Source organism: Lissotriton helveticus, chromosome 5_1, assembly GCF_964261635.1.
Source record: "Lissotriton helveticus chromosome 5_1, aLisHel1.1, whole genome shotgun sequence".
NCBI lineage: Eukaryota > Metazoa > Chordata > Amphibia > Caudata > Salamandridae > Lissotriton > Lissotriton helveticus.
Window position 1 is genome coordinate 1237065113 of NC_136065.1, and position 21629 is coordinate 1237086741.

The 21629-nt window shown below is 41.9% G+C and overlaps 1 protein-coding gene across 3 annotated transcripts in view; it reads right to left on the minus strand.

Moving 5' to 3' along the window:
* Positions 1-1113: 1113 nt before the first annotated feature.
* LOC144755246 (scavenger receptor cysteine-rich domain-containing protein DMBT1-like) overlaps positions 1114-21629 on the minus strand; it is a 735795-nt gene continuing 715279 nt past the window's right edge. For all 3 annotated transcript variants that reach the window (XM_078643989.1, XM_078643988.1, XM_078643987.1), the window contains one exon: positions 1114-2055. In XM_078643989.1, the coding sequence (XP_078500115.1) occupies positions 2048-2055 (8 nt within the window). In that variant the 3' untranslated portion in view covers positions 1114-2047. The remainder of the gene's footprint in view (positions 2056-21629) is intronic.

Below are 21629 nucleotides of genomic sequence, written 5' to 3' on the forward strand. Positions count from 1 at the left end.
CCAGCTCCAAACTCGCTGCAGAGACAGTGTGGGGTCACTGGACCCTCTGACTGAAGACAAAGCACAGGCTATTCAGTTGCAAGTGGGGCTGTGCTCAGCTCTTCCCCCATCCTGACAGCAAATGGCCCATTGAGGCACACCTAACCCCTGGATTTGTGTGAATGTTTGGGAGGAATTCACAAAGTCTAACTGTCAGATACAGCCATTCATGTGACCAAGACAGGCTGCAGGCACAAAGTGCTTAGGATAGGAATATGTCAGCTTCCTAAAAGTGAAATGTTTAAGATTGTAATAAAAATCTGACAATACCATTAAAGAGGGTTTATCACAACAATGTCATATACAATTTCATAGATACCAAACGTGATATGGCCACCCGCTCCCAAATAGGAATTACAGTGTGTGAAATGCAATAAGGAATCCCTAATGTTATCCTAATGGAAAGATAGACACATTTCCTAATGGCAGTTCAAAAAGTGCAAGGTGTAACTGCAGTTTACACGTAAGTTCACATTCACTATTTCTGAAATAAAACAGTGACTATTGTTTCCTAACATTCGATGCAAGGATAAATCCATATGATTTATTAGTTTGCATCCCCGCTTTTTGAATTGCCGTTAGGAAATTTGTATTTTGTCTCTTGTCACTGTCTATGAATACCGATTTAAATCATATCAAGTGGTGACTATATGGTATTTCCATATGACTAAGACTCAGTGGAGTCGAAACACGTTATGCTAATTCCTCTGCCAGAATAAAGGAATTTTCAACAAAGCACAGTGGTGGGGCCTGATTACGCATACCAGGAAGTGGTATATATATGTGGTATGCCAATTTACAAGAGAAGTAAATTGAATATGCCCATCAAGAGTAAGTCAATCATAACATGTTTTGGCAGACACATTAGCGTTGTTTGGCGCTATATAGTCCAAAAGTCACCAAAGAGAAATTTCAACACTAAAAATGAAGGTAAATAGGTAAAAAAAATTGAAAGAAGTCCACCCTAAAGCTGAGAGATCTAGCACTTACAGATATTACTGTCCAATCTGATCTAGACCTTGATAAGCGGTCTTAAGGACTCATGCAAGAAATAGTAAAACATACTGTACAGCATTGATAGTAATAATCTGTGTTTATTTCTTACGGTTTACAGTACATTTGTTGATAACTGCAACAATAATGCCCTATCAGGAGAGCAACAAAATCACAGTGGAAAAGGTTCTAAGCACCCCGAAATTCAGGCTGACATAAAGAGGCCGAAAATGCTAAGTGTCTTTGTTCAGGGTCAGTGGTGCAAGTTATGTGCTGGGAAGCTAAACCCACGAATCATCAGTCAAAATAGTGCCAGGACAACTAGATTGAACCCAAGATAATAGTTCCAGAATCTTTTCTGTACCTGCAGACTAGCAGGTTCTACTTCGAGAAAGTGACTAGGCAGACATATAGATCAATGAGGAGAATGCTTCAGAGGAAGCAGTTTAGGATGGTGTTTTAATCTGTAAGCCTGTAGGGCTAGGAATAAGCCAGTTAAATGTCAGACTTGTTTCTGAAATGTCAGTACAAGCAGGGAAACAGCGCTTCAGGCCAGAATTTAAGAGACTGTTAGGGTTGGGCAATAACAGGTACACATTATGTTTGAGAAGGGGAAACACACTTGAATTGATGCCGGACGAGCACATAAAAGGACTGTAGGGATAGAATAGAAGTAGTCCAAAGGGTTGTCTATCTGGCATGTTACCAACTCTGAAAAGCACTTCAGCCTTTCCATCCTTTATGGAAAGCTTCTGATTATGTATTAAGCTGGCAAGGAGACAAACTAAGTATACAGAGGAGGACAATCACTGAAAAGATAAAAGATAAAAAGAACCAGTTAAGACAAGAAATGTGAATGCGTAATTTGATAAATCAATCTTCTGGCTTCCAGGTGGCGATCCGATTGGTGTTCCTCATCAAGGAGTGGACTCCAGCCTACAGATGCAGCAGTCTGAGGATGCTTTTTAACTGTCACCTCACTGACTACAAAGACAGCATATCGTCTTCTCCTACATTATTTCTCTGTGGAGACAATAAGAGATTAGTGTGTTTATTTATATTAATGTGTATATTCATATTATGATCCATCTATCAGATATTAATTTCTAAAAAACTGCTTAAAAGTTATGGGGAAAAAAATAAAGCACTGAGAACGAAACATCTTCGACCTTTTATCAGATACCTCCTCTGTTATTTTCTGTTATCTCCAGCTCATTTCTCACTATACGCCTCATATATCTTTTCTCTCAATTTCTTTTTCTCAAATGCACTTGATCCCCATGTCCCATACTCAGATCTGTCACTCCCCCATTTCATTCATAGACTATCTCTTTTTCACCTACTAATTCTCTGTCACATTACAATTCTCAAGCACTTTCACTCACACAGATACATGTTCTATGATGGCTTTGTTACTTTATTTTGCTATCACCAAAGCAAATCTTGATAGACATTTTTCAAACGTACACAAGTGAAAAGAATTTAGAATTCCACAATGCAGATATATTAGATTAGAGGCCATGCTGATAATATTTTTGCAACAAAATGTTTGCAGAATTGTACATAACCAACCTGACACAGTTTTGAATGACTCTAGAGCCAAGGCGTAGATATCATTTTTGGCAATCATATTAGTTTATTGGTATTCATACTCTACTCCGTGAATTATTCTCTAATAGGAAAGAGAGATTTGTGCATGTCAAGGAAAGGAGTAAATCCAACATCCAAGTTGTGAATGTGAAAGGAGCATCACAAAGGTTGGAGACCATATAGGAGTGGTTTCTCCATGGGTGAAAAAATTCAGTTAATCTACTGGTCTGCTGAATAGGTGGACCTAAGGATCAGTTGATGGATATCAAGAGCTTTAAGGTTAGCATGGAGGCATACAATTGGTTCGAAGTGTTCAAAGTTACAGATATTCATGAAAATAAGTCAAATTCAATGCAGGCCACAGTCAGTATCAGTCTAGTTCCAGGTGGGCATCAGAGAATACTGGTTTGTGTCACGGACACAGGTGAGTAGAATTAGGCGAGGAAGTCTAGAATGGCAAGCAGTCTTAGAATGATTAGTATTCTAAGGTTACATAGTCTTTACTGTGGAGGTCGGTAAAGTGATGTTGTATGCCACTGCTAGTTCTCTGCCATACCTAGTTCAGGAGGCACCAACTCTGGATCACATATCTCTTTAAGAATTTTGTAGAGCACTCCATTCCCTAGTCCAGAAGAACCTGGGGCTAGGAGAAATGGGAAGTATTGGGTCTTAACTTAATGGGGATTTTACAAACAGGGGGTGTTGATCAACTGTCTGGGTTTGGGATGAATCCTTTTCAAATTTAATTTTCTGGTCGCAATGAAGGCACAGCCTTTGTGCAAGGCGATGACTTTCACAGAAGATTGTGAAAATGCAGCCTTAAAGCAGAGGTATTTAATCAATGAGACCAATGAGGTGGAAAGACCCTGTGCTTGACTGTCATCAGTGTTTCTGAAGTAACACTCAGAGAAAGATAAAAACGGCCAGCTGTGCTTAGAAGCTACCCAACCTCAACCAACAGATTATACTGGCTCTTCCCCACTGTCCTACCATGAACTAAATGACAGTGATCAAGGAGGGCTAATGAACAATCCCCAGCAATAAAGTCTGCAGAGAAAGTTTAAGGGTAGCCCTGCCTCCAGTCTCTCACGCTTCAGAGTCTGGCCTCCTTACTCCAGCTGCAGGAATGCAGAAGATATATTTCTGGGAAAGCTATTTTCCCACCTTCATCTTGTGCCATGTCAAAACAGGGGCAATTGCTGGGCCCAGCAGCCATACTTGACCACCACACCATGGAGTGTTAATACCTGTCCTAACACACACACCTGTGCTGGGCATACACAAAGGATGTCACTGCAATGGTCAAGGTGTCACATATAAACAGACCATTTTACAAGAGGGGCTGCTAGGCAACGCTCTGCACCTGAACATGGAAAAAGGGCTATTCAGTACTATACTCCACAGAAACTGTTCATGTACGTGGGGCAGATGTCATGGGGAGGATATATATTTCAGGTTTATTTGCGAGGCTCTGGAGCATGGATACAGCTTACCCCACTTTGCCATGGCTGTCTATACTGGTCATCTCGTAAGAGATGGGGTCAGTATAGGGGGAGTCCCTTATCATGCATGTAGAGCATGGCCTAGTTGTATAACCTGGTTTGAATATTGGCATACCCCCAATATATGGGTCACAGGAGAAAAGACACACTAGCACCATTAAAATTACTACTGGGAGCTCACATTTCCAAACCACCAAGTTATCAAATGCTCACAGATCCAGCTTTTTTTTTTTTCATTGTACAGCTTCAGAGAGTGATTATTACCAAATTCAGGAGTTCCTCTACTGGGATTCAATAGAGTGGTAGAGGATGTTTAGGAGCATTCAGTTGTGGTCCCTGCATCCTTGCTCTTCCTGTCTTTCAGCAGAAAGTGTGATATGTGTCTTTCTTAGGACCTCACATGAGGCCAGAGAGTTACAGCTGAAACATGTTGACCGGAAGGGATGGAGAATCAATAATAATCGTCAACATCCCCATTTTCACTGTTTTCAGCACTTCCACAGATTCTATTAAATGAACTACAATGGAGGCATATCAATAAAACCTCCATTGAAGTGCGTGTAAACATTTAAGAGCACATCCTTCCCACCAAAATGTGGTATGGATACAGAGCAACCAATTGAAAAAGCATGCAACCTAGGTTGGGGAGTGATTCTCCTTTTTTGGAGAAAATCACACTTCTTGGAGCAAGAATATTCATAAACTGCAAAAGAGACAGGATGGTATTCTCGTGTTTGGATGGTTCATTCTTATTGAGTGATTATACCTTAATGGGAGGATACAATCATTGGACAGCCCACTTCTTGCATTGCCAATCTGACTGGAATGTAGTTTGCATACAGCATCAGGCCTGAGGAACTTTGTGTAACAAAGAAGGCCTGAGGAAGACAAGCATATAGCAGCAAACCTGTGAGAGTCCATATAGAGTAGAAGCCATGAGGCAGTCATTTGGAGGAGGAAATGGGTCTAAAGACTTCTGCCAAAATGGGACATCTACCTCCTTCAGCTTTAATCCTTTCCCATGCAAGGATGTCCCATCAGCAGAGGGCATAGAACAGACTTACGTATGCCCATACAGAAAAATTGGCAAGCCCTTCCCTCAAGCTTTTCACACAAAGTATGAGTGCAGATACAAAAATGCTCATACAGTGTTGGAAATTAGGTAACTGATTGAGGGGGAGAGCCCCCTACTCAAGCAGCAACCACAATCAAAGTCAGATTAAAACACAAGCAAACCCCACATTGACCTCAGGTTGATTGGCACAAAATCAGTTAGGCTTAACTTAGAGGCAATGTGTAAAGTATCTATGCAGCAAACAGTAATAAAGTGAAAACACACCATCAATTTAGATAACTAGATTAAATTGTAATAATTTATTTGAGACAAAAACAAAACAAATCCAAGAGTAGAACCAGAGATATGCAATTTTAAACATATAAGTGAAAATAGTGCCTAGAAGCACAAAGTTCTCCAATATATATACCTGGTGCCCACTTTGAAGTAGAAGACAGTTCTGGAGGTTTCCAACCACTAGACCGGTCTGGAATTTCCTACCTTCCCACTTGTGGTAGATGACAGCTCCACCCCCTCATTAAGTAAGAGTGGCCCATCCTGCCATCCCCTTTCTTCCCTTTGTCCCACTATCTGGAATCCATACACAAGATTCAGCAGCCAGCTACATCTAGTTATGTGACCCTGGGACAGTCTGCCAGCAGCAAAACAATTCGAACAAGGAAACACCAACTTTCTAAAAAGAGCATTTTCTGAATTGTGACTTAAAGTCCAACTTTACCATTAAAAATGGCTTTATAATATAATTCTTTAGACACTAAACTCAATATTCCTACCTCCTCTAAATTTAAAGTAATCACCAATGGGGGAGGCAGGCCTTTTCACTACCAGGACATGTAAAACTTAAAGATACATGTCCAACAATTTAAATGCCCTACTTTTTTCTTTTTGGGCTGTTTAAGGTCCTACCCTACAGATCACTTATATATATATATATATATATATATATATATATATATATATATATATATATATATATATATATTAGAAAGGAAAGGTTATATCTTGCAAGAGGTTTACTTTGCAATGTTTAAATGGCATTTTAAAACTGAATTTACACGACGCAATGGCAGGCCTGAGACGTGTTCAAAAGGACTATTTAAGTGGGTGGCACAATCAGTGCTGCAGCCCACTAGTAGCGTTTAATTTACAGGCCCTGTGTACCTGTACTATCACTGTACTAGGGACTTACAAGCAAATTAAATGTGCTAACTGGCTGTGAGCCAATTTCTTCATGTTTAAAGGAGAAATGACAAGCACTTTAGAGCTTGTTATCCATGGCAGAGTCCTAAAATCCACCAAAAATGAGTTCAGAAATCAGAATCATGAAGGTAAAACGTTTTGGGGATGACCCTGCAGAAAGGGTCAAGTCCAACATACAGGCACCACTTTCTAATGTTTTCATTAAATGGCACTTGCTGTCCATCTTGAAAATATTAGGTGATATAATCTTTCTTATTTATTCTGTTTTGTTCAACATTTAAAGGATGTAGAGTTTATTTTGACTCAACAAGGTTTCATCCTACACTGTTCCAGTTTCCAACATATTTTTGCACTGCAGGAGTTAGAGCCTAGTGCTAATGTGACGGTTACATCTGCTGCTCAAAAGTATCAGCTGTTTAGATAGTGTGGATAGCTCTGAACCTTTATGGTCACCCATTGCACACCCTTCCAAGTCAAGTCTAAAGACTAACTATATTGAGCTTAGACATGTGTCATCCCATATCATGTTATTGTCATGCTAATTTTACTTAGTGTGTTACAAATTACTGGCCATTGTGGGCGTGCTTTAATAATGCAGAAGTGGTCTCACAAACAGATAAAAGTGGGCAATTGCTAAGGAAAATGTTGACTATAAGACTTAAGGAAGCTGCAAAAATACAATTGCTTCTTTAACTCAAAAGTCATTGAGTCTGAGAAATTGACTAAACAGGACCCCAACCTATACAATTCATAGAAATTTTTGAACATGTATTAATTTCTTCATAAGATCCTGAAGGGTAGGGATCAAGCAATGATGGTGGTGAGGGACTGCATAATATTTCCAAATGTCTAGAAGTACAGTTCAAGAGAGAAAATTGATTTATGGTTGGGGCTATGTTCTGACTGTGATATTGCATTTTTAAACATGTTAAGTATGGCTAAAGAAAATGTTACCTCCTGTAACAATGTTTGTAGTGTAGAGTGTATATTTCCACATTATGAATATGTTGCAGGTGCTACACTGTATCCAGAATGTTTTCAAGACAATGGCTCTCCAATGATACCAGGTAGCACCTGAAGGCCTCAGCCCAACTCCACCCATGTTACTTTTTTAGTATCGGAAGCAGGTGGAGGGGAACAATGCCAACAACACAGCATATAATATGTTTGCCTATCTTGGAATGTTAATAATCACAGCACTAACTTGTCTGGGGAAGAGGATGGGCGGTATAGAATATGCAGGACAATATTATATCTACCAGAAATATTGTTACAAAAGGTTAGTAAATTTTGATTCTGATAAATACTTTCTACCATAGATTCCTGACCATATGAATGAGTTGCAAAGAAATACCCTCCAATAGGTAGTACTGAGTAGTGCTGATTAACCAGGAAAGCCATGAGTTGGAAAATGGCCCTTTCTGCAGGGTCACCCCCAAACGTTTTGTCTTCCTTCTCCCTTCTTTCTGACCTCATTTTTGTTGACCTCAGGACATTGTGCACTTTACCACTGCTAGCCAGTGCTATAGTGATTGTTCTCACTACCTGAAAAATAGGTTGAATGGCATATTTAATTTGCATATAAGTCTTGTGTAATGTGGTATACCATACTAGTGGGCCTGCAGCGCTTGTTCTGCACCCACTTAAGTAGCTCTCTAATACCATTACCATTGCAGCCTGAACCCCTAAGGTAGGCAGTAGGTAGCCCATAGGGCATGGTGCTGTGAAACAAAACTAAAAGGCAAGCCGTGTACCTATGGACTTATAATGATACATCCTCATAAATAGCAAAGTCTGATTTAGTATCACAACTTTGAAAATGTCACTTTTAAAAAATTGGCATTTCTCTGCTCTTAGCCCTATGTGACTGCAACCTGTCTCTCATACAAGTCTGGGAGGGTCACAGTTGAAATGTGTGTATTCCCTCTAGACAGCCACACACAATGTGAGCGTAGGTGTGACATGAAGGGCCATCCTGGGAAGACAGGAGGGAGGTGATGGGCACATCTTCACACTTACGACTGAAAAGCTGTTCCTTGTCCCCACACAGAGAGCTGCATAGCCCTGTAGTGAGTCTGAAGCCAGTGCAGGAAGGAAGAACCTCTTCAAAGCGATCACTGAGTATAAGAAATGGACCTCAGAACCTAGCACTTCAGTACACTCCTGGACCTGTGGATACAATGCCAGGAAGAAAAGCTGCTGTGCTGCTGAAGGTCTGCCGGACTGATGCTCTGGAAGAACTGCTTTCTTGTTGTGTTTACCTGGTTCACCCTTGGTCTGGGTGAGAAGGACTGGATCTGAATCACTTGACCCCCCCTTTACTCTGAGTGACTCCAATGGCTAGTAGGCTGGCCTCTTGATCTAAAGTCTCAGGAAAACAAAAGGCTTCCGTATTAACTGCTTCTGCACCTGGACTCAATCTGACATTGTTAGTCTGTACTGCCAAGTGGTGACAATCCCTTGCACCCTTGGAAATAGGCCTAAGGTGCTTGCTCAGTCAAACCAACCAATCTTCTCTCGTACCAGCGCATCGGCCCCACTATGTGGATTGAAACCGGCGCATCGCCCCAGTTGCATGACCAGAACTTGTGCATTAAATATGTTGCATGAATCCACCCCACAAATCACCTTCAGAACCAGCACTGCATGATGCGCCTTCAGAACCAGCACTGCACGATGCTCTTCCTGGCTCGAGGTCTTCACAACCCCCCATTGCAGCCCCTACACTCATGGGGGCCGATGCATCACTGCTGTAGCGCAGAACAGTGCAGTGTTGTGTGAGTTAGCAATGATGGAACCATTTTGGCTCCTAATGGATTCCGTAGGACTGTGATGTAAGTGTCAGAGTGTAGTCATGTGAATGAAAGTGTAAAATATTGCGTTTGTCGGTACACTAAGAAGAAGAAAGACATGTAATATCAAGCTCTGTGTGTGGCGTAGTCACTGGTAAGTAAACAGGCTGGCGAGGGCACTACAGCTGAATATGAGATAGGGGATAAGTAATCCAAAGACCAACAATGCTCTCCCAGAGTATGCTGCGGTCCCAAACAGCTTGTGCATGCCATGTGTGCCTCAATCAAAGCCGACGTTTGGCAGAAGCGCAACTCCAGTCAGAGTAAAGCATTTGAACATAATGAAAGACTCATTGAGAAGTCTACACATCGTTAGCCAAGAACCTGCTGGTAAGGTCGTAAGGAGAGATACAGCGCTATTATATAACATAGAGCTATATATTGTATGGAGCGAAAACGCCAAAGGCGGATACAACCAGGTTTTCAAAGAGCAGCAAACAGTGACAGCAAATTGCAAGATAAAACTGCAAACAGAAGCGCTGCGAGACAGAGATCAACGCGGTGTCAGACAGTACAAGAGATGCCTAAAAGCAAAGGACTTCAAATGCAAGAAATGGTCATCTGCTTACCAGAACTGAGTAAAAATAGTCATCATACCACAGCGTTGGGTGAAGAAGTGCACAGGTTGTGCTGATGGAGCCATCTGTACCCAAAGCAGAACACCACCAAAGCTGCTAGTTGGCAGCTCACAACAACTCCAAAGGTCTCTAGAAAACTGAAGGGCTCCCATGGAGACCAAGAGGGAGGTCAAGGTTAGACAGACTGTACAAGATGACCTTGAGGACAATGCAGCACAGGGCCTTAGAGATGGCATGGATGAAGCAGGTTCTAGCGGACAGCAGTCAATGTCTGAGAGAACTCCACCCTCAGTGTCAGCCACTTCCATAAATAGTTACAATGCTGCTGCCTTCTAGAGACCACCACCATTCAATACCTCCAAAAAACTGAATATTGGTGACAGAAGGGCAGCTTGGTAAGAAACATTTGATAATTTCATTGAGGCACTAGAAGATACTGTTAACAGGAAGATTATCAAATAATCTTGCTGGTGAAGGTGTAAAGGAAGCTATGAAGAAAAGAAGATCTGACAAGATTTGATACTGTCAAATCAAACTTGAATCTCAAGTTCAATCCTATGCCGAATGTAGATTATGAAAGGTATATTTGCAGTCAAGAATGGCAAAAAGTTGGTAAAACGATAGACTGACTTCTTTCATCAAACAATCAAACACTCTAATTTCAATTTATTCAATGATTAGGAAGCAATACATCTCAGAGTTATTGACGGATGCCTGTCAGACTCATTCAGACGACAAATCCTGAGAGAAACTCTTAGTCTGGAGTGAGTTCTCTTGGCTACCAGAGCTGAAGAGCGTTCTGATTGACAAGCTGCTGACGTGGAGGCCAAAGGTGCCCAGAGTGAGTCTATCATGAACATAAAAAGTAAGAAGAAGCACAATGCTGAAGAACACAAAGTGAAGTCTCAATGTAAGAAATTTTGAAAGCTAACTGTCCTGACCTTGGACAGATATGCAAAGGCTGTTGAAAGGAGAACATTTTGTAACTGTTTGCAAGGTGAATGAAAAATTGAGTGCATCATGATGCTTAGACAAAATGGCCACTCGAACATACCAAAAGTGAGATTCAGCACATGCTCCAAGGTCAAGCGACAACACCAGCTGAGGCAAATCGACACCAAACAAAGTTGATCATCACCTAAATCATCATCAAAGAGATCTTTAATATCAATATCAAGGGAAAGCGAAGATGGTTGTGGGATGACGATGTTTACCTCAGAAACATATGTGCATGTCAGAATGGCACTCAAACATGATTTTATTGAGCGCTCTACTAGTCCAATGCCATGGGTTTTACCCATAGTGGTAGTACCCAAAAAGGACAGTGAAGGAGCTGTAGGTATATGCGTCGATATGCTTCAAGTGAACAAGACAATTGAAAGAGAACGATATTCAAGTCCGCACATTGACAACATGATAGCACAACTGAATGGTGCAAAGGTCTTTTCTCAACTTGATATGAATAAAGGATATCATCAGTTGGAACTCAAAGATAATTGCAGGTACACTACAACCTTTTCTACAAATATTGGTATGTTCTGATAGAAAAGAATGAGTATTGCTGTGTTATCAGCTGCAGAGCTGTTTGAAGGTGTCATTCGACGTATCATACAGTCTGTCATGAATACTTTAAATTATAGTGACGGCATATTGATTTTCTGAGCTACCCAAAGGGAGCACGATAAAGCTTTCATGCAAGCTTGTTGTTTACTTGTTGTTGCCTGTTTAACTTTGACTGCAGATACATTTAAATTCCATAAGACCAAACTTTTCGGATAGTGATATGACACCCAGTGGCGTCTCCTCCGTTATGGTGGAGGAGCGTCTGCCCACTGCTTCAACTACAAGCTTAATACAAAAAAACAAAATGATAATAACTTTCAGTTATTATCATTTTGTTTTTTTGTATTAAGCTCGCAGCTAAAGCTAGGCGGGCAGGGTTGGGCTGCGGGGAGGAGAGGTGATAACTTAATTACGGATGATGGTTTGGCCGGCCGTCATGTGCTGGCCAAACCATCATGTGCACTCTGCATGTGCTCCACCCAAGCTGGATTACAGCCAGGGAGGAGAATATGCACAACCTGCCAGTCAGTGGCTGAGCGCTGAACCATGGCGTTCAGAGCAATCACAGTGCTGCTGTAAGGCAGTGTTGTGATTTGTCAGGGGATTCTGGGAGGCATAGTGCAGAGAGGAGGCCAGAGAAAGAAGAGGCTGCGGTTTTAAGGTAAGTGCTATTTTTTTATTATTTCCCCCCTCCCTCTTTCCCCCACCCTAGTTCGGTAGCAGCCGCTGCTGATGACACCTGATTCAGCTAAAGTGTAAGTGTTGTCAACTGCCAACTGCCAGCCTCCCACAAGATGTTTCCATGTTGTGTTCCTTCCTTGGCATGGCCAGCAGCTGTTCTACATACATACGAGACTTTGCTACTGTAAGTGCTCCGTTGAGAGACCTGACAACAAAGAATGTTTTATTTCATTGGTCACATGAATGCGAGCAAAACTTTAGGAAAATCAAACAAGCCATCGAGAACGCTACTGAAATGGCATACTTTGATCCAAAGCTTCATACAGAGGTTGTTGCTGATGCTAGCCCAGTCAGGTTAGGTGCAATCCTTGCATAGCACAGTGGACACCCAAATGCTTGATGGCATATTGTGCCATATGCAAGAAGATGTTTGGCCCATGCAGAACGTGCCTATTCACAACGTGAAAAAAATGTTTACCAGTGGTTTGGGCTTGTGAACACTTCCACAAATTCCAATATGGAAAGCCTTTTATGCTTGTCACAGATCATGAGCAATTGTCATTCTGAAAGCTTACGTCAAAAGATAATTGTAGTGGCCCATGTAGAACATCATGGAATAGTTGCTACAAAACGAGCTCCGAGATAAAGTGTGGTTTTCTTGTCTCAATGAGAGAGTTGAAAGAGAGTTGAAGGCCTGACACCTATGCAACTGCCTATCATCAAAAACGGCTCAATACTCCTTGAACATGTCAGAGTTCCTGAAGCATGCATAGGCACCTAGGCTTCTGCCATCCCCTTGACAATGGAAATTATTAATGGTGATTGTTGACAAATATTCCGGTTTTCCATTGGTAGTGGATCTCTTGTCTACCACTCAAGAAGAGTAATCAAGAGACAGTCTATTCGTGGCAAAGGGGTATTCCAGCAATTTTAAAATCTGACAATTACCCACCTTTCATCAGTAGAGAGTTCAGAGACTTTCTTGATCATGGTAATATAAAGCATCAGAAAAGCACTCCTCTATGGCCAAAGGCTAAAGGGCTTGTCAAATGTTTTATGAATACATTAAAGAAAGCTTTTCAGCTTGCTATGTTGGAAAAGCTTGACCTTAAAACTGTGTTGAATTCTACCTTGTGAGCTTACCATTTGACCTCCCACTCAACTATAGCTGAAAGCCCTGCAACCTTGATGTTTGGGACAGCAATGAAAACCAAGTTAACTCAATGGACCAAACGTTGATCAACCACGGAGCACGAAACCTGTACCAAAGACGTGGCTTGTAGAAGAAAAATGAAGACCTATGCAGACAAGTGACAACATGCAAAATATATTGTCTTCAATAGGGGCTATCGAGCATTGCTTGTTAGTTGAGGAAATGAAAGTATGATGCTCTATTCCATGCTGAGCCATTCCACGTTATGACCACCCAAGGACTCATGGCGACTCCACAATGTTCTGGGAAGTCCATGACATGAGACACCTTGCATCACATACATGTGGCTCAATGTTCATCAGGTGCTAATTTCAACCTAGAGATTGTTTCTCAAAGGGCAAGTGACATTTCCTGGACTGCTGTTGCTCCTCCATCACCAAAGCAGATCACAGAACCTTCTACTACAAGTTCCCTGTTTCTGAAAATTCGATTGGGACGAGTAATCATTGCACCACGAAGCCTGATCAAAGAGCTATATTATGTACATATTTGTAAAGAAAATGAAATGTTTTCTTGGATAGAGGGGGAAATGTACTATTGTGTGAGTTAGCAGTGACGGAACCCTTTTGGCTCCCGATGGACTCTGTAGGGCGGTGAAATAAGTGTCAGAGAGAAAGTCAAGTGAAAGCAGGTTTAGAATGTTGAGTGTGTGGTTGCACGCAGAAGAATAAAGACGTCTAATAAGCTCCATATGAAGCATAGTCATTGGTGGGTACGTCAGCTGGGGAGAATGCTACAAGCAGGCTGCATTGCTGCCACTACGAGGATCGTCACAGACGTATCACCTGCATCCTGCATACACCCTCCTTGTTGACAGGATCTTTGACATCGACATTAACCAGACTAAGGTACTTTTACTAGCGGGCAAAGCATGCTCACTGTAGCTGGCCCACTCTCCATCGTAGTCAGCCTGAACTCTTGACTTTGCCCCATCCAGCATGACCAGAAATCCCTCGTTGGCACTTTGTGCCTTTTGGCACTATATCCATTCATTCTAAAAAAATCTATATATTTGGTTTTACTCACTAGAGTGTTGCTGTTTTGGTGTCAAATAATTGATTAAAATATAATCTAATTTTCTAACTTGGTTTGTGATTTTTCTAGTGTTGTGTTTTCACTGTGTTGCTGCTTGTGTGCTGCATAAATACTTTACACATTTATTGTATTTATTTTTCTGTTTATATAGCGCCAGAATCGACCCCCGAAGGGGTATCTCTGCGCTTAAATGGACCTAAGAAAAAGGCTGTGGTTCTTTAGCAAAATTAAACATCACAGAACAAGAAAGTTTTTAACAATTTTCTGAATGTAAGGTGTTCGAAACACTGTCTGAGGGAAAGCAGGAGATAATTCCATGGGCGAGGGCCCTGATGGGAAAAATCTTTCCCTTCTAGCCTGGATTTTTTTACAGAGGGTACTTCCAGAAAGTGTTTACCGCTAGAGCGGAGAGATCTAGATGGAGCATAAGATACAAATTTCTCTGCAAGATATAAAGGGCCTAAATTATGTAGTGCTTTATGTATAGTACAACAGGTTTTGAACTTGATCCGCTGGCGAATAGGAAGCCAATGGAGCTTTGCAAGAAGGGGATGAGAAGAGGTCCTTGAGGGAGCGTTCAAGACCAACCGTGCTGCTGTATTTTGACCTACCTGCAGTCTGTTCAGTGAGCTTTGATTGGCCGATATCAACAGACCATTACAATAGTCCAAGCGGCTTAGTACTAATGCCTGGACCAGAGTTCTGCAGGTACAGTCAGGAAGTAGAGGGAAGGCTTGACGCAGTAAACCTATTACATGGAAACATGAGCCAACTGTCTGGGCAACACTGTCTGTAAGATTATGCCTGACTGCTTGCATGCAAAGCTACCCAGGGTTAAGCACAGGTTGATAGATAAGGAAGGTGCACTCAGAAGAAAGTCACACAAAGATAACAGGTATAATCCATTGATCTTCTTTATTCACGATATTTTTTTTAAACCGGCACACAGCCAAGGCATTTCGTTCCTTGATACCAAAAGGAACTTCATCAGGGCTTTAAATTTAAGTGAGGGTTAAGTACTGTTGCGACAAATAAATTGTATATGCCGTCCCAGTGGTGGAATAACATCAAGATTAAAAAAGGTGTCAAGGTCAGGCTTCTATTCTTAAATATAAGTAAATGGTGTAAACGTTATCCATATGTCAAAATCTCAGAAAAAAGATCCTGCACTTCACTCACAATCAGAGCAATGGAGATACAAATCCTACTCTCCTAATCAGGAAGGGGAAAGGATCACTAGTCCTGCTTAAACCATGGTTTTGCAGGTCGGTAGTTTGGTATCTCCCAAAATTTGACCCTCATACACGTGTATGTTGGAAACTTCTCTCAGCGGTATATACTGTGTCCCCGCTTTTGTTTACACGTGCGTGCGTAATCATTGGCTCATTTTTTGTGTATGCACCCTCCACCAGGAGGTTTTACCTTGGGTTTAAGGCAGTAGTGATCATAGAACAGTGGGGAGGTGAGTAGTGATTCTTAAAAAAGTCCGGACAGCCAGAAAGAGGGTTTTAATGATTCTGGATTCGGACTATTGTTAAAATTATATGTGCAGCCTTAGAGTTGATTAGGAATTCAAGCGCACTTCATGTAGAGATTAAAAAGAGGTTTTTACTACTGCCTTAAACCCAAGGTAAAACCTCCTGGTGGAGGGTGCATACACAAAAAATGACCCAATGATTACGCACGCACGTGTAAACAAAAGCGGGGACACAGTATATACCGCTGAGAGAAGTTTCCAACATACACGTGTATGAGGGTCAAATTTTGGGGGATACCAAACTACCGACCTGCAAAACCATGGTTTAAGCAGGACTAGTGATCCTTTCCCCTTCCTGATTAGGAGATTATACTACGGAGACTGAAAGGATTCATACTCTGCCCCCCCCCTCCTTCTGATTATACACGGATACAAATCCTACAACAATGTCTTAAGTGTATGTCAATGGTGCAAGCATAATCCATATATCAGGTTCTCGGAAAGCAAGGTCCAGCGCTTGACTCACAATCAAAGCGATGAAGAAATGAATCTTACTGCGATATCTGTTTTACGCAGCTTTAAGACAGATGGCATGGGCACCGGCAGCCAAGCACAGGTTGATTTAGTGACTTCTAGTGGTTCATCCTGCAAGGGATTGCGGCTATTGCTTGACCAAGGCTCACACCCAAGTCAACCCACAACTCCATTGCTCACGCCATGCTGCTCAGCAATGGCAATGTACCTTTCACTGTTTTATTGTGCTGTGAGGCAGTAATGTTTAGCATATGTTTAGTATATGTCATCAACTAGTATGACCGATGAAAGATGTGAAAATAACCTTGGCCGTAGTAGAGTGGACATGAATGCCTTCTGCAGGGTTATTCTTGTCACAGAGAGTGCAGAACTTGGTATGTGGGATGATCCAATGTAAAATGGTGTGCTTGCTAACCTCTTTTCTCTGCTAGAATCTGACAAATCACGCAAACTAAGAAGTTGAACAGGACAACTGCGCATGGGCTTCAATCAGGATGCCATAAAAAAAAGCTAAAACAAGTTTCATAGCCCACTGAGGAACAATGAATGGAGTGTTTGAAAACAGGTAAAGTAAACATTTCAGAAAATACACCACTAAAGGTGATCTGAAGAATGATGTTTGATCAGGGATACACCCACAAGCTGATTATGCAGCCAGGATGTAGAAAGGTTGCTGGCAGCCAAGGTGGCAGCTTCAACTTTGTCTGGGAAACAAAATGACCATAACTGGCATCCTTGAATCTCAAAGTGCGCAACTGCATCATTTAGGGATTCTGGTGGAGGACAAATCTCCTGCATTCAAGGCCATGAAGACTAGGCTAAGGGAACTTGTTCAAGTAAATGATCAAGATTAGAATGCAGGAATCCAAGAAGTGTTTCAGACCCCCACCTTCCTTTGAACAAGTAAAGGGAGTAGAATTCCTTGTCTATTTCTCCCAAAGGCACCTCCTCTTTAGCCCCTTTGTTCAGCATGGCAAGGACCACTGCCTCTAGATTTGAGAAATGCTACAGAGCATATAATTCTCGAAAGAGGACAGTTTGGTTCACATGGAGAAACAGGATGGACAGGGTGTATCCGTTGCGAATTATCTAGATGAGTCATTGGACCATTTTAATCGTCTCCCAATTGGCAGGAAAGCGAGAGAGCCTGCTTAAAACTGAATGTGGAAGCATAAGGTGGTGGAGACAAGAAGTATTTGAGGCAGCAGACCCAGAAGGGACAGGACCCGCTGCTGCTGATGTTTATTATCGTGACCCTTAGATCCAACCAGCGATGAAAGAAACAGTACATTTGTTGAGAAATTATGGATCTGTTCAAATGGTTGTCTCTGTTGGGATTCCTTCATTTTCAAATAGTCCCAGAATGTTCTGCATTGCTGATGAAAAATTGTCTCAAAATGTCCAAGCCATCATTGTCCAAATCAGAAAATGGCTTTTTCATGTTTGAGCTAATTCCCATGAGGTATGACCATAGCCAACTAGTAGGCATTTCCACAGAGAGTGGGATGACTTAAAGCAAAAACCTTCATGCTCATTCTATTTAGTTACTTAGACTCCTTGTATAGATGAGCTATAGGGAAGGTTTTGGGGTCATGTTTCCGGGTGAAAACTGCAGCACCATCTCTCTGGTGATGTGTTTATGGTCAGGAATTTAGGGTCACTTATAGCAAGTCAATGACAGTTGGCAATTTGTCTGTTGATGCAGGGTTAAGAGGGGCTTCTCCAAGCAAGCAAGGCATGTTCCAGCAATGGCTCATTAAATGGAAGCGAGGATTTAGCAGCTAAAGAAGTAAGATGCACGATTTCCATCAAATTGTTAGATTTTTGGGATTTTTCAAAAGGCAAAGTTAGTTCTGGTGTCTCTGCAACTGTATGCACCACTTTGGAAAAAGAGGGGTACCTTTTCTGTCGGGGGGTCAGAGGTGTAAGGGACATCTTAATATGACGAAGTATCCAAGTCACTGGCATTTTATAAGTGAAGATATCAGCCAACCTCATAGTAAGTAGGAGGAAGAAGATTGTCACATTCTGAGTCATCATCCTCTATATGGTCATATTCCTATAGGCCATGTGTATAACATCAGAATCAGACCCAAACAACTCCATCCTGGCAAATGGCTGTTCTCTAGGAAGAGTCTGCTAATCAAAACATGCTCTGACCTTCCTTTCGATACCAAGATAATTTTCACTGCCTTCAAGGATAGGGACAATGGCATATCAAAACTGGCTCAGTAATTGGCTCTTTGGACAGTATTGAAGTGGGTGCGTAGTTGGGGAGAGCTCCTTAGGAAGCCACAGCTATCCTGAAGATGTCCAACATGGCCAAAGGTAGGTCTCAATTTGTGTGAGGTCAGTAAATGGAGGAGGGCAATCTAGCTGAATGTTCTGCAGACCTTGAAATAAGCTTTAAGGATGAGGAAGAGATAAATATTGAGGACAGTACTGTGACTCTGAATGGTCCTGGGAATAGAGTGTTTCTTCAACAAAGTTGCAAATGTTTCCTGGAAAGCATTCTCTATCAGGATACTAACTTGTAGGAGAAGGGGTCCATTTTGGTGTAGACCAGTGAGGCATGGTCAAATTAAAGCGTGGTCTCCCATTCCTCAGTGAACAGGAGTCACATGCTACAGAGTCATTGTTGGAGCTAAGATGCCACGTCTAGATATTGTGTGGATCCGATAGAAACATCTACTTGTGGCAGTTATGACAGGTCTTGAACCCTTAAACGTTTGCAGGAGACATTTGACATAATCGCAGTCCAAAGCTGAGGCAATTGCATCAGTAAAGTGCTGAGAGAGAGCTTCAGACCATACCTTGGTTACTTCAACATTCACTGGAACAATACCAATGACCCACTGGTGAACTCTTTCAAATCCTTCCTCCAGGACCTCAACCTCATCCAAGCATGCAACAGTCCGACCCATAAGAAAGGAACTATCCATGACCTTATCTTTGCTAAAGAGAACACTTTACAAGTGCGCCTGGACTGATCACCACTAGCATATCATAACATAACATATTTGTAGATAGCACTTTCACCTGTGGGCATCTTGGCGCTGAATAACAGATGTTTACTTTTACCAGCTCTTTGGCACTTATTTTATTGACCTCAGAAGGAGAAGTGAACCTGCTGGGATTTATACATGTGACCATGAGGTCAAACACAGGCCCATATAGTGGATGCATTAGTCCTCTAAGCCACCACTGTGTCACAATCTCACTAAATATAAAAGGAATCACCTCCAAGGGCCAATCAAAGAAAGCCAAACAATGGATCTGTGACACCCAACACAATAATTCACGCACTATGTCAACTATTATTTATGAAATCCCGCCTCCCACCATGACCGATGCCCAGGACCTCACTGATTACTAGTACAATTACATGTCTGAAATCATTATTATGCAATCACCTAATATATGCAGTTGGCGTAAAATCCGGAGGGCGTAGTCGTGGCTAGAACCATACAGTAACACCTGTTAGCACTGCAGACAAAGCTACTGTGCGGTGTAGGAAAGTGTCCCTTTCTGCATGAGTAACCCCCACTTTTTGCCTGACATGTGACACACTTTGACTTGGTGTGCCCTGGGTCCCTGCCAGTCAGGTTTCCAGGGACTTTGTTCTTTCCCCAAAGCTGTACCTTTGTACCCACAATTAGAACATCTCCTGCCACAGGAAAGCCCCTTGTAAAATGGACCATGGATACCAAGGGCACTGTGACCAAGGAAGGCCTCTAAGGGCTGCAGCACTTTTTGTGCCGGCCTTAAGGGCCTTGTACCTTAGCACCCACACACTGCAATTGCAGGCTGTGTGTTTGGTGCAGAGAAAAGTAAAGAGTTGACATGGCACACATCCATGTGTGCCATGCCTGCAATCCACTGTCTTAGTCCTAGGCATCGGTTTGTGGACAGAAGGAAGGAGCACGCGAGGAGACTTTTTAGTCCAGAGGCCGGTCAACCTGGATTTTTGAATATAGGACGTGATGGGGTGCAGCTTCATGATAAACCTAGAAACAGTAGGATTTTTTATTGTTCTAAGGGCCATTGCTGCTGTGGCCAAGACAACACGGAATGAGGACCAAGTGTAATCATGAGGTTATGTCCCCTGATCGTTACAATTGACTCACCTGGTCCTATATAAACAACAAGAGAAAGAGGCTATTAAGAGGCTATTAAGAGAAGACGCATACGCCACTATTGCCATCTTTAGTATTTTGGCCATACCGAAAAGGAAGCTACCATTGGGGATGAGAAATACCTCCCTTCTATGTACTAGATGATAAATGTGTTGGGAGACATTGAAAAATATTTTTAAGTCTGAAGAAGGTGGTGAACCAAATTATACCGCCGAAACGCGTCGCTTTCGTTAAGAAAAGAACCAAGCAACACCTGGTCTGAGTAGAAAAAAAGGGGAAAAGGAGGAACGTTATTAAACGTTATCCCAGGGTTACTAAGAATATTTTTCTATGAACTTGGAGTGCTCACTAAATTCATCTGGTTGTTGATCCCTTTTATAAACTTGATATATTCTCCCATTTGTTTGTGTATGGAATGTTTTTAATACGTGTATTGAAGGTACATAGGTTTTTTTATCTTTTTGTATATATATTGAATCTATAAGGATCCTAATAATAAAAATTATATAGAATTTATATTATGTTTTTGGTCTCAATTTGGTGCTGGTGATTGGGCCGTTAGAGGATGGAGATGAGGGGCCAAACCATTAGGAAGAGGCTCATGCCCCCCTCCCACTTACATAATAGGGGGTGTACTCACACCAAGGAAGGGACCTATTAGTCCCGACCTGAATGAAATGAAAAAATGAAATGTATTAAGCGCAAACCAGTTATCGGAGGATGTCAAGGCGCTAGCTCCTCAGAACAAACAAATATTGTAAGATCTTGACACATGGTTAGAGGTTGAACAACCATTACTTCAGCACCTTCCTGAATGTCAACAGGTGAGTCGCGTCCTTCAAACTCTGGGGAAGAGAGTTCCAGAATCTTGTTGTCCCAACCAAAAAGCTTCCAAAGCCCCAATAACTTTTCTTGTACCTAGGGATGATCAGATTGCGAGATTGAGTTGAGCAATGCAGACGTGCAGGGATATACAGGCGAAAACTTTGCTTGAAAAAGACTGGCCCTATATCATGTGTTTCTTTAAATGCTATGCACAAGGCTTTATACTCAATGCGGCGCTTCACTGGTAGCCAGTGCAGTTCTTTAAGGCAACGGTGTCTGATTTCCGTTTAGGGATATTCAACAAAAGCCGGGCAGCAGCATTTTGTACAATCTGAA